Source organism: Parasteatoda tepidariorum, chromosome 2 (assembly GCF_043381705.1).
Source record: "Parasteatoda tepidariorum isolate YZ-2023 chromosome 2, CAS_Ptep_4.0, whole genome shotgun sequence".
In the NCBI taxonomy this organism is placed as follows: domain Eukaryota; kingdom Metazoa; phylum Arthropoda; class Arachnida; order Araneae; family Theridiidae; genus Parasteatoda; species Parasteatoda tepidariorum.
In genome coordinates, this window is record NC_092205.1 from 56,587,457 (window position 1) to 56,602,413 (window position 14,957).

Sequence of the window (14,957 nt, forward strand, 5' to 3'; positions counted from 1 at the left end):
TTTATTCCCTGATTAGACTAAGATGTTAAATCAAAGAGTGAAATAAAATTGGGTTCCTCATATATTATGGTCGTTGATAAATACATTTCAACAAATAAATGAAAAATCCAACTACTGGTAAATTTTTAATCCTTTACAATAATTCTGTTCCTAGCATTTTTGTGAATCAATATCTAAAACCTGATGTTAAATTAGGGACCAAATAGAATTTTTTGATGTTGCTGAACTTAAGTTTTTTATTATTATTTAAAAGTTTCAACATATCTTATTTTCTAAAATTGTGTATTGTTCATTTGTTCTATTCAAGAAAATGGCTGATATATTTAACTCTTAAATGTGATTTCACTAGAAGAACTATATTTTAAATGTGTGAGTATTTTGTTGTATATATATTTAAATTTTATAAAATATTTTTGTTGAAATAATAATTTGCAATGCCTGAAACCGGTGTGTATATAAATAGTTCCCAGGATTTTTTCAATATAAAATTCCATTCAATTTTGCAAAAAAAAAATATTCAAAAATTAATTTATATTTAAATTATATGTATGGGTTCAATTGTATTTGTATAGATGACAATCTGATGTGTGCATTTTCTAAGTGAACAAAGGATGTATTAGTTTAATCATTGAAAAGAATAAATCAATTTGAATACATAGTTTTCTGTTTTGTTTTAAATTGGTTCTTAACCCAATTTTGTGGAAACAAGTACTTTTTTTTTCTTTTGTTACTTCCTATCTTTATAAATAAAAATTAAAATTTAAAAAGAAATGCTATAATAGGCGATTTTTTAAAAAACCCACCCAGGGTAGGATTCTTTATAAAATTTAGAGGTATTTTAGTGATAAAACAGTTAATAAGGTAAAATCAAATCAATGATGCTAGAGTTTAATGTCACTAAAATTTCATTCATTATCACCTTCAGATCAAAATGTACCAGCACACTGGCACTGTAGTTAAAAACATACATTGCATAAGAAGTGAAAGGATATAAAAATATATGTACAAATATCAATATTTTTACAATAGCTTTATCAAAATGTTTCCAACAATATGTATATAAATTAAAAATGATTGATTTATCCTTCATCATCACTATTTGGAACAAGAACTTCATCTGGATCTGGAGCCATAGATGTATAAGTATCTTGAGATAGCCCTAAAAATAATGACCTAAACTGATGATAAAGAAAAAAAAATCAATTTAATAAGATATTCTTGATATTTAAATAACATAATTTTTATCTGCCTTGTGTGTGCAAAGTATATAACCATTACTGAAAGTTTTGCCTTTATACTCTGTTTTACTGTGTTAAAGTCATATAAATTTTATATTTTTTTGAAGTTAGTGCTGCAGAGTGGCTCAGAAAAATCGGCCATCAGACATGTATAATTCTTTTATATCCATAAGTTTTTGTTTAACCTTTATTTACCTATCGACAGAAAACCTTTTTTAGGCATTAAGTGAACTTAAAGAATAATCTTTTGAATAATTAGAAACCTTTTCAACTACTTAAGCTAAACTGTATAAGAAGCAATAATAATATGATTTTAATAGTAATAATTTTAATATTAAATTAAGACTGAAAATACTAACTTTTTTATTTGGTGGTGAAGATGGTACCATATCATCATCTCCTTCATCAACTACAGCTTGGCATAAACTAATAGAGGATGTTAAATCATCATCTTCTTCATCAGAAAGTAACATTGAGAATTTTGGTTTTTCATAAGGTAACTTAGGAATAGAATTATCCTTTGAACTGCTACTTGCTGTATTGCTTGCAGGCGGCAGACTTGGAGAAGCCTCAAGTTTTTCATTCAAAGTGGATACTCTGTAAGTACAACGAAATAAGAAATGTGTATTAAATCAGTTTTCTATATCAAATTTGTGCAGCATTTACTTGTAAATTTTAAGACAATTGAAACTTTTTATGCTGAAAAGTTTAAAGTATACTTAAAAAAAGTCAATTGGGTACTTGCACTTCAAGATCTCAAATACCCACAAATGTGACTTGGGACGTCAGTGCCAGCCAATCGTTTATAAGCAAAATTTTGAGCCAAATTTCTCCACATAAGTTAGATTGTTAATTAAATTCAGGGCTGTATCACACATAGAATTCATTGAACTATATTTCTTTCTTGTCAACGTCTTTTATTTAGATTCATTTATTTTATTGTAATCCGGATATATTTTTGTTTTGTATACCTGGCAACTTCAATGCATAATTAGCTTGTTTATGTTTCGTGCCTGTCTTTGTGTTAAGTAAGAAATATATATTGAAATATTCGTGAAAGAATCTTTGTGTAAGAATATAGAATATATCACTTAAAGGAATTGATACTTGGCGGGTTTAGTTTACTCGAAATAGAATAGTAAGAACAGTTGCTAATGTAAATAACTCCACATTACGTCACTTGCAGATATCCCATTATAATAAAAAAATATCAATTCCAATCGTAAGAAACAATGGGAAAATAAATAGCTACAAAACTAAAACACATTTATTCTGGAAAAAAAATAATAATTTCTCAAATTTTAAAAATGTAATTGATTAAATTTTTTAACTTTTTTTATTTCATTGCAATTTTTTTTCGCTCATGAAATAAAATATATACACTCTAGTAAGTCACCTAACTTTTTATTAGGTAATAATATTACTGAGCTCTTCGTCTTCATAATCATGTTAATTATTATTAATCTAAATTTTTTTTTCTTTTACGTAATTTTTTAAGAAGGATCATTAAATCATTTGTATTTGAAAGTATGGAAAACTTATCCTACTTCCAAGGTGGTGAAAGTTTCTTGCAATTCCTGTTGAATTAGCTTCTTACTTAAGAACAACAAGTTCAGGGGTAAGACCAGTAGTATCACTAGTAGTATAATTTTTTTTTACCTACAATTGTTTATACTGTGTATTTAACTTTATCATATTCAACTTTGTAACTTAAGCCACAAAACTCTACAAGCATTTTTTGTTTAATATTAGTTTTAAAAAGAAGTGTATATTATTAAAGCAAAAGGAACATGTTTTTTTTTTTTTTTTTCAATTTTAAAGAATAAAGTGATTACATAATAATGATGTGAAAAAGTCCGACTTATGTGGCAACGAAGTAAAGAATTCCACACATGCTCTAACAATAAATTGAAAAGAAAGAGAAAATATTCTAAAATTATTAAATCTATGAACGTATAATCAGAAAGAAGGAAGATGTAAGCTTATCCTTATTCTTTGTAGATTTCTTTTAAGTGTTATCTTGATAGTATTTTATTAAAATAGTTTAGAAATTCTGCAATTTAAACAAGTATCCATGTTTCAAATGATAAAAATTTATTACCATATCAAAAACCATGGTATAAAACAATACCAAATGATAAGTTTAACTCCTCATACGTCATAACTCCTCTGCTAGTTATTCACATTTATATGGATACGAAAAAATTCTTACATATTAGTTTCTTAAAACACAACTTAATATTCAAAAAAAAAATAGGTCTTAAAAGTTAAGATTAAATAACTCTAACTTGGCAGGAAAATAAATATTTTTTCTGAAATTGGGTTGGGTTGAAAATAGACAAAAATTTTAACCAATGCCATTCAAGTATGCTCAAAAATTGAAAAAATTCTTTAATTTTCTATTTTGAAATTTAAATTTCTTTTTCCCTTGTAAAATAATTCAAATAAATATAAGTTAACGTTAGTAGTAATAAATTTGAGTTTTCTCTACTAAGTTACTCAAAGAATTTTTAGGAGGGATGAAATTCAAAACTAATAAAAAAGTTTTAAAAACAATGCAAACAATTGTCAAAATGTCAGGACTTTTATTTTCCTCTAAAATGAAGACATTCCCCAAGTGTTGTTATAAGTATTAGGTATTTAAAAAAAAAAAAACTACACAGAGATCGTAGTTTTTTGTAAAATTACTAAAGTAATGAAATTAATGATGGTGATTGTGATGAAAAAAAATTTTAAAATCACAAATAATAAAAATGCCTTAAATATCTATGAGCGTTTCTATGTCACAAAATATACAGTTAAAAGAGAGAACTATTTATCTTTTATAGTATGACATATAACCTCTGTCGGATTTTATTCATCTCTGTTTTTACCAGTCCTGTCTTTTATCCTTCTGGTGAAGATGTTCCACTGTGACATAGAAACACATATAGGTTTTTAATAAATTTTTACTATTTATAATCCTAAAACCTTTTTAAAGAAATTCCGTTTCTCTGTATTAAACAAAATTATTTTCAACTAGAAACTTCTGCTTATATCCAAATATTCTTAGTCAAATGTTAATTTAGTAAACAAATAACATAAACAAATGCATACCCTTCAACTACTACAGATATTCTGTAGTTTTAGAAAAGTGGTTTTCTGGTGGTAAAAAAGGTAACATATTAATATTTTAACAAATTAGAATTAAAAAAATTATGTCTACGACTACACGTAAATAATTCAAACAGATATATTAAAGGTTTGATAGAGAATCGGTCATGTTCAAAAGACTTGATAAAGGGTTTATAAGAGTTCCTTTTGTTTTGAAAATTTTGGCTTCAGTTCACATAACCACTGAGAAATATATTTTGTATGCAGTCTCATGAGTTGGAAAGTATGCAAGTGCAATAAAATTGTATAACATTACAAATAGTTAAATAAAAGTAATGAAACTTTGTTTAAATGGGGCAATTACTTATCAACATGCTGAGAGTTTTGTGCAACTGACGTTCTAAACACAGAACCACTTGAAGTTATTAACTGGGTGTCACGATCAGCTAAAGTGGCTAAAACAAACTGAACATCCACTCCTCGTAATCCATTAATACTGAAGTTTACTGGTCTTTAGAAGGAAAAAAAAAGTAGAGTAAATGTACAGTAATATTGAATCAAATTCTGATAAAAATTCATATGCTAGCATTTTAATAAAATTTACCTTCCAGGAGACTGACATTTTATTGCAACAGGAACACTGAACCCTTCACAAAAGTTCAAAATGGCCTAAAATATTGAATGTAGTAATGTATAAAAATGACATTTGAGTCTAAATTTAATATTAATATAAATATTTTCCAAAACACAAGCATAACTTCAGTCAATTAAAAATAAAGTGTCTTATCTCCTGGGCCTAATATTTATAAGAAAACATTCTACAGTATTTAGGGGAAATTCCTTTTCAGATAGATCAGTTCCTTAGCACCCACTGAAAAAAATCTATCATTAGCAAAAAAAATTTTAATCAAAATCTTCTGTGTTGCAAGATAATGTTGAGGAGTTTTCAAACAGTGGATTCTCAGGCAGAAGATTTTGATGTCAATTCAAGGCAGGAAATCTTACTGTGAAAATCTTAAAGAAAGTGGAACTATTAGCAGTATCTATTAGCAATATTGAAATGTGCAAGTAGCGACGAATTCAATTTCAATTTTTATCTTCGTTGCATGGCATAAGACGCTGATCAAAAGGGCACAAAAACGTCGACTGTATGAGATGCGATGCTGACAGAGAAGGGGTTAAATAAAAAAATTTCAGATATTAAATATTGTCAAATGTTTATCTACATTTCATACCGAAATTTTTATTGAAAAATTGTTACTAAAAATTAAGCTGAATTTAGTATGTGTTTATTGCACTTTCATGAATTTTTTTGAAATATATTTAATTATTTGTTGTCTTCTAACCAAGTATTAAACTAATACTTTATTAGTTGTTTATCCAGCATATTTTGTTTATTATACTTCTAAGATACAGAGTAAAATATAAGCAATTAGAAAAAAAAAATTATGTTAATAAATATTTCTTGAAATTTATATCATTTCAACTATCATACTTTCAGTTTTAAGTCAGCAGTAATAAACTATTTTAAATTATATTTGGGATTGTTTCCTTTTTATAATAACAGCAGAATTTCATATCTGAAAAATGAAAATTTATAAAAAATATTGCTAATATAATTTTTTTTTATTAACGATAAGTTTTCCTTACGTTGCAATTAAAAATAATTTGTGTTCATATTCCTAAAAACCAATTTGTATGCATACAATTTATTTTTAAAATAGAATTTACCATTTATAGCAGTCTCAGAATTATATACTCGAGGTGGGCTTGCCTAACTTACATTGAGTTGTAAGAGTTTAATAAACCTAATTTGAGTTAATTGAAAAGCATTTTGATTAAACACATAAAACTTCATTTAAATATACTCAAAATTAAATATGAATTTAATAATGAATGATATGAATTAATTTAATAATTAAATATGAAACTTTAAAATAATGAGAATAACCTTCAATTCTTTCAAACAAAATGTTATTTTAGTTTCTTCTTCCACTTCAAAGAGATCAAATTCTTCAGATTCCAAAGTCATTTCAGTATGCACTACTTTGTTGGGATCTGTTACAAAGTAATTAAATCAATAAATCATAAAAAAATATTATGTTAGTTCAATTTAAATAAAGAAAAAAAAAGCATATTAGTAGTTTGAACTATTCACAACTTAGAAAACTAGATATTCATAAATTTATAAAAAAATAAATTTGATTCCAATACGCCTTCTAAAACTTTAAACTGTTAACTTAAGTAAATCAAAAATGCAAAAGTAAAATTGATTAAACTCAATATAATTTCCAAATTTTTTAAGAGCCTGCATTTTTTTTTTCTTTTCTTTTCATTGTTCGCTCTATAATGAAAAACTTTTTTAGCAATTATTATCTAAATTTACAATTTTATTTAATTGATATCAATTAAAAAAAGTAAACGGTTGAATGTAGTTGCACTTATTTAAAATAGGTTGGGACAATTTACAACTTTTGATCAACTTAAATCCTAAAAAAATTTCCTTTCTATTTATTAAATAATTAAAATAAATAATTGTAAATGAGTTTGTAAAATGAATATTTTTGATTATTGAAAAAATGAATAATTCTTGATTAAAAATACTGAAATTGAATTCGACCAACCCGGTTTGAAATAATTATGTTCCTGAAAGAAGAAATGTATTTGTACATAGGAAAGACAGAAATGCAAACATGATACAGGAGTATTTTTTAAATACATTATCATTTAATTTTTTTCATTAAATGATAATATAATACAAAATTATAGAAAATTATTATAATTGATAAAAGAAATTTTGAAAAATGAAAAGTTTAACATTCAAATAAAAATTAAAAAATAAATATGCATCACATGAAAATATCTGAGTACTTTAAATGAATTCAAACAAAACTATTTTAATCAAGACAACTTAGCTTAAATCAGTTTTTTATTGTAATTAAATTAGATTTATCAATTGAAAACTTTTATTTTTATATTTTCTTTAGCTTTTAACTAATCTTAAAAGTACTGCGAAAATATTTCAATTAAAATAAATAAATATAAAAAATAGCAATTTGCAGTTTTAAAAGTATTACATCAATGGGCCTGTTACAGTAGTTGTATACATATTTTGCACTACTACATTTCTTAGATTGTTAGAAAGGTTTTGTATTCCTATATTTAAAAGAAATATGTGTCCTCAAATTTTTCATAACTTGCAATTTGTTACAGTGCAATTAATTGTAAAATTTATATGGCACAAATTCTTCATAAATATGATTGTTAAGACTTTCCGATTTAAAAAAAAAAAAAAAAAAATTCTTATTCTATTTTTAAAATAAAATATTGCACAATGAAATATTTGATCTCCTGCTGCACAATAATAACGTGTTAAGTTAAGTAAAATTTTGAAAGCTTATTTTATCACAATTTTTTAATACAAAATATAAGTGTGAAGTTTTTCTTTGATTGTACCAATCAATTCCAGAAATTTACAAAATTAACAGAGTTTATCAGCCTATAAGGAAAGATTTATTTAAGGCAAAAACAATTAAGAATAATATTATTTAAATTAAAACTTTTTTACCTGGTTCATCATCTACATAATTTTTCAAAAAAACTTTATTTGAACCCACTGTTAAAGTAATCTCTTCAACTGCTGTACTAAAATTTTGAATACTATCTAACAGCAAACTACAATGAAATAATTAAAATTTGTTTAACACACAAAATAAATAACCGTCACAATAATTCAATCAATAATAAAATATATAGAATTTAATCTATTAATGAATTAAAAACTGTTTGATATATGCATTAAATATTTATACATTACCAAATTTCATAATATGTTTACATGCAAATACTGGCAGAGAAATTTAAATATTATTGTAAAAACTAACTTATTTAAAAAAACAAAAATAATATTCCTTTAAGATTGCAAAAAAAAATTTATCCAAAAGGGAAAAAATATATATATATTTAATGTTATAAAATAGTACATTAAATAAATCTGAAATAACAATACAAACTTACCGAGAAGGGGCGGTTAGTTTGCAAGTAAATCCACTAGTAGGAAAGGATCCTTGTACAGTTTCATTTTCAACATAGTTCAACTGATATACCTTTATCATACCTAGAAATAAAATTTAAAAAAAAAATTAAATTGCAATTCCCAAGTATAGCAACAAACTGTATATTTTTAAAGTGTATTAAACTTATAGCAAAATAATCAATCCTCTGTCATCATTTTCAAATTATGAAACAATTCATAGAAAATGTTTAAAAATGGCATAATTTATAACACATAAAATCTAAATAAAAATCTTTATTGCCAATCACTAGAAATATATAAGAACTAATTGTTAGAATTTAGAAGTGTTGCTGAAACTATTTAAAATTTATAAATCAATAATTTGCCAGGTAAAGTTTTATATCAATGTTAAAATTAAAAAAAAGTAAGAAATACTACTTGTCATTCTTAATTATCCTTTAAGTTTAAAAAGTAATCGAATGAAAAATTAAAATTACCACTAACCGAACTCTTTGTAAGTCTAATAAAAATAGTTTGTAATAAGACTAACTGAGACTGAGCCTTGTCATGGCTTTGTGTTTCAAAAAAATTGACAATATATTGATAAATCTTATTAAATATATTGAAAAATCTGACAATATATTGAATTATATTGTTAAAGTAAATGTGTTGAAAGTTTTTCTAAGTAAATAAAATACTAACATTTTAGGAAAAATAATTTTTGATTCAAAGTTATATTATGAAAACAGACACAGACATGACAGATTGTGTAAGATAATTTTTTATAGTCGGGTTAGGTGATTGATGACTACAGTCAAATTAGCAAGAAATTTTCTACACTTTTTGAATATAAATAAAATATTAGATTATATAGAAATAAAGTATTAGATTGTTGTTCCTTTTTAGTAAACGTCATTGCCTTTGAAAAAGCTTAAAAACACCTCTTTTAATAAGGCACAACGACACTAGGAAGAATTTTTAACTTACCTTTTAATTTGTTTAAAAACAATGTACTCATATGTCTTCCTGTGACTCATATACTTGCAATAACTTACATAAGATTTTACTGTTAAAATCATTGAATCGATCCTATAACTATTGTTTTTCATGTGTCTCCATCTCATATACAAATGTTTGTAAAACACATAACTAGATAGTGATAAGGATGAAACAATTAAACCTTTATCATTCACAGCTCAAGAGGGAAATTTAAGAGAAATCACATAGTTTCTGGCATCAATTGGTTTCACTAAGAATAATTAATTAGTTTAATAATAAGTTCTATCACAAAACAAAAGGGGGAAAAGGGTTCAGACATAATTAAAATAAGTGTAAATAAGAAGAAGTAAAACATTTTAATCCATTTTCTAGAGCATTTTTGAACAACATAGCGTTTATTTATTTGTTTATAATTTAAGTCAACTTGTGTTCCTTGAACGTATCAATTTAACGAGCGACCTGTCTAAGTTTCTACATTATCTTTATAAACAAGTTTGACCACGTCTGTTAACATATTACTAAACAAATGGAGCAAAATTTATAATAATAAATATAGGAGAACAGATATAAAAAATTTTGACGCCGAGTAATTTAAGGATCTTTATATTTACATCATGAATTTTTTTATTTCATATACATACCATCTTATTTAATATTTATTTTTTTCAAACCTATAATAATTTACATCAGTGTCTTAAAAATTTATGAAAAACATTTCTCTTACCTACTAGTAACATTCACAGTACAATTTAAGAGTAAATAAATTAAGACATTAAATTGAAAATATAATTGCATTTTTCAAAAAATGAAGAAAAATAGAAAATAAACCAACAGGCTTATGAAATAAAAATAGTATTTACTATGTTTGCAAAAAAATTTCAGAAGTAAGTAGTCAGCAGCACTTGATATATCAAATAAACATTTTTCTACATTTTTCTCTAAGTTGGGAAGGGAACGAAAAGCCATCAAACAAGACTGAAATAAATAAGGAACAGTAAAATGCATGACTTGAATATTACAACTGTAATAATAATAATACTTAAAATAAATGAAATAAAGAGAAACATACTTTTAACAAAATTTTTCGTTTCTCAATGGCATTGTCTTTATATGAAATGAAGAAGTCTGTTTTAAAAGTAAAACAAGCATATGCTGACTTAGAAGAATTTACAGTATGAAACACCAACTAGAAGAAGAACACACATTTTAAACAGAACTATAAAATATTGATGGGAAAATCATACTTTTTAACAAATTTTATTAGTATCAATATAATAGACCGATTTGCATCAACAGAGCTCTCATAGAATGAATAACTGAAACTCATTTAAAATTAACTTAAATGAAAGAGCACTATACATGTAGATGTATCAATAACTACTAATTATCAAGTATTTATTGATTACTGATTTATCAAGGACAATTCAAAATTTTCAACATATAAACTAAGGAAAATGAATCTTCGAATTAATAATTATTTTTTTAAATTTATTAGAAGTACTAGTAGATAATTTTAAACCAATGAGCATTGTTGCTTGGAAAGTTTCAGAGGAGAAAGAACAAAATTTTCTCATTCATTATTGCCACCTTATTAAAAAAACTTAAAAATTAAGATAAATAATGGATCAATATTTTACAAGAAATTTTAACACAATTGAGGCTTTCAGTATAAATAAAAATATTTAGGCAAATATCACAAATACATTTAAAAATTTATTATAATAATTTTCAGTTTCACAAAAAATTTTAAATTTTACATGAAAAATGTCAACTGCTGATAAAAATATGAAAAAAGTTTGCACGCTATTATATATAACTGAATTAGTTTAGTCCAGTAAAGTTCAACAATCTAAATATAGAATAAAATAATTTATTTTAAATGTGAATATACAGCATAAAAACCAACAACTTGAAATAAAAATTTTAAAAATATTCATACACAGTGTTTCCCAACTGAATAAAGCTTCCTTGATTTTTTGTTATAGCTGAACGCAAAGAAAACCAATGTGAACCAAGCAAATATATTATGAAAATCTGCAACTAAACACATATACAACTTAAAAGAATGCTATAATACATTGTTTTATTTTAAAACATTTTAGATCCCATACAATTTTTTTAATTAAAATAATTATGTGCTTAATATGCTTTTCATGTATAATTTTTTTAAACTTTCATTCAAGAACATTACAATTATTTTATTTAAAAAACATTTTTGGTTACACGATGTGATAAAAAACTATCACTCTTTCCCAATCTTTATATGTTGTGCACCCCTGCTGGGTATATGAATTATAATAAAAATATTTTTTCTTTTATAAGATATTTTTTATTTCCCTCTACAAATAAAATTAACCCTTTACTAAACTTTGAACATAATCACTAAAAGAAAGATTGAGTATAATTATTGTAAGAGTTATTTCCGTGGATTATTAAGATAAATTTCATTTCAATGTGGTAAGTGTATACAAGGTTCCAATTTAGTACTTTTTCTAAATTTTGCCTTTCTGCCACAATTATTAATTCCTTATTTATTAATATTTAAATAATTTATATTAAAATATATAAATTAAAATAGAATGAATGATTATAAATATCCCAATGTCTCTTTTTAGTGTACTTGTTTCATATTTTAATTTTATAAAATTTCTGTTAAATCTAGGATAGGGCATTTTTATAAATTTTGCAGGGGGGGGGGCATTTAAGTCTATGTATGCCACTGAATGCGGTCATGAGAAAGAGCAAATCATTCATGGCACACACTTTATTATCCAAAACCCACCATTTTTATTTTGAGTATTTTGCATTATACGTGAAGGCATTCTCTTGTCGGAAAATTCTACTTGGATTGACAATTTTTGATTTAAATAACAGTAAAATAGCTTTTATTATTCTTTGGTAATGAGTAACCTTCGCGCAACCTAGTAAAAATTTTACATTAAGTTTACCACCACAGCCGAAGCCGCCCCACGGCATTTATGAGCTTCTACATTGCTATCCTTTTGAGAGAAGATTTTCTAATTTTTCTAATAGGATTTCTGCTATTACAAAAGCATGGGAAAAGAAGGGTATTTCCTTTCTATAATATAGCAAGGGGGAGGCTCATTAATTATGTCGGAAGACTTCAGTATGGTGGTAAACTCAACCTAGCCTGTCTGCCAGGTAGTATGCAGGTTATCAATAATAATAATTAAAACAAAAGTCTAAAAATTTATTTATTGCCATTTGCAGAGAGAATCGGTGGCCAAAATCAGATTTTCCAACAGAATAATGTCTACATTTACGTTGTAAACTCTTCACAGTGTTGGTTCTTAGATAATGGGGTGCGCATCATGAATGATCTGCTCTTTTACATAACCTCAACTTCCAAGAAAACATGGGGGCTATCCTCAATCTCAATAGGATGCATATACCAAAATGTGGCAGTTTCAGTTTATGGTAGAATTAAAGGCGACCATCATTGAAAGGTGAAGTAACAGTGATGCTAATGTCCTCCAGTGTTTAGTAAATGGTATGTAACATCATATATTTCAAATCACGTATATATATATATTTCAGATACATTAGCTATAATCAGAAGAGGCTTTGTTTTGATGGGACACTTTGTCCCTCCTTTTTTATTCTTTTTTTTTCCTGTTCAAGGGAAGCATGAAATGAATTTTTCCTTATAAATATGTTTTCAGATATGGAATTTCTTAATATTCTTGGTTTCCATTAGCTATTTTTGCATCCAGTTATGGTAAAAAATCAAGGTAGTTTTATTTAGTTACGATACTTGTAACTTTCTTTAAATTAAAAATAAGGTAGAATTAACTTATATTAAAAGTAACTTTGCATTCTATTAAACTACAGCATAATACTAAACTTACACCAGAAGGAAGTGCTTCTATATATAAATCATCTGCTATTTTTGACAAGGCATGAAAAGCTTTTCCAAAAACTGTAAATACAAAATTTTAATTAATACATAATTTAAAAATTAATAAAAATAAATAAATTTATACAATAGTTAAATTTAAGATAGGCAGTTTAAAAGATGTACTATAAAACCTTTTCCAATGACATAAAATGTACAGATGTTACTGTATACGAAACAAATTTCATGTTAAAGTTTTCCGATTAAGGTTGATGCGAGTAGAAACAGTAATAAGACATAAAATTTTTTTCCACAATTAGGTAAAAAAAAAACTGTATTAACTTATGATGTAATTATTGGTGTTTTAGATGCTCAGTTCTTTTGGTTCAAAAAGGTAGTCTCAAATATGGCAGTTTGAAGTTCGTAAGCAGTTTAAAAAAATAATTAATGCCTTCAAACATTCCAGTAAGAGTTTATATCATAATTTATTTTTCAGTGTTTAATAACTAATTACTTTTTTTAAATATAATAAATTATTTTTATTTAGTAAATAAATATTAAATATCAGTTATTCAGTATTAGACAAAAAGAAGAAACTTTTCATTATGTCCATAAATTTCATGAACTATTAATTAGGAAATAAAAAATTAAACAGCTTATTGGGAATAGTAATAATTTTTATGACTTCATAGGCTTTGGAAAAATTTTTTTTTATAGTGATTACTTGAAAAAAATAAAGATGAATAAGACAGCTGTGATAAAAACAAAATATATATTAAACTTATATGTGAATTATCAGTTTGATTAGATCTACAAAATTATAATTCTTTTGAAAGACTAATTAAAATGGGTTAGATTTCCAGATCTGCGCCATAAAATCACGAAATTTTGACAACAACCAAACAATCACTGAAGGGATCCAATTTAAAGGGTATAACTTGAACTTACTCCTCCGGAAAAGCACTAAACATTTCTTTTTAAAAGAAACCTTTCGTAATTGGCAAGAGTAGGCACAGCAGAAGAGGTAGACAAGGAAATATCCTCTCGAAAGAGAATAAAAAGGTCTACTCTTTGTAATTTATTGTGCGAAAGATAATAATTAAGTTTCAGGATTAAACATTAAATATTTAATCATCAAAAGGATGGATTTATAAAGTTAATAATTACGAGATTAGCAAAAGAAACCTGAACACAAGATATTTTGATTAAAACAAAATACAGATTTGAAAAACACAAATTAATATTTAACTCAAATTGCAATCTTATTTTAGAAAGTGATTGGAAAATACTTTTAACATTAGAAGATCCGATTAGACAAGACATCTTTCACGAAAATTTTCATGATAGAAATATTTTAAATGAATTCACGTAGCAGATGAAACTTCATAGGTACATTGTCAAAAAAGAATAAACAAAATATAGGAATTATCGAAAGTATAATTTATTTCCCGCCTTGGGTTGAAATTCGACAACATTTGCAGACGAAAAATAATAATAACGAGTTGAGTCACAACTTTGCTGATGCATTTAATTTCTTATTTCTGTGTAGCTAAGGGCGTAACCTTTGGTAATCAAATTAAAGGGCCATTCTTACTTTATAAGAATTTTTCTGTCTCAAAAGAGAATGATTAGCCAGTCTTTCAAGAATATTATAATTGTCCACTCAAGTTCTCATTTGCATCAACGAATACAAAACGTAAACGGGGCGGGGCATCTAACTGTTTCTGCTTGAATGTTAATGTTTGCCTCATAAAAA

At 25.4% G+C, this 14,957-nt stretch overlaps 1 protein-coding gene across 2 annotated transcripts; it reads right to left on the reverse strand.

Moving 5' to 3' along the window:
* Positions 1–784: 784 nt before the first annotated feature.
* On the reverse strand, positions 785–14,712 carry LOC107441372 (cell cycle checkpoint control protein Rad9). Of its 2 annotated transcripts, none has more exons than XM_016054605.3 (11): positions 14,491–14,712; positions 13,215–13,285; positions 10,415–10,531; positions 10,206–10,320; positions 8,349–8,448; positions 7,900–8,006; positions 6,283–6,389; positions 4,936–5,000; positions 4,696–4,842; positions 1,598–1,835; positions 785–1,159 (listed from the first exon to the last, which is right to left on the reverse strand). In XM_016054605.3, exons 1-11 carry the CDS (start codon positions 14,522–14,524, stop codon positions 854–856), a joined length of 1,407 nt encoding a protein of 468 aa, XP_015910091.1. In that variant the 5' UTR covers positions 14,525–14,712; the 3' UTR covers positions 785–853. The 2 variants fall into 2 exon arrangements, with proteins under 2 accessions (XP_015910091.1, XP_015910092.1); XM_016054606.3 differs by having other exon boundaries at positions 873–1,178.
* Between the last annotated feature and the right edge of the window lie 245 nt (positions 14,713–14,957).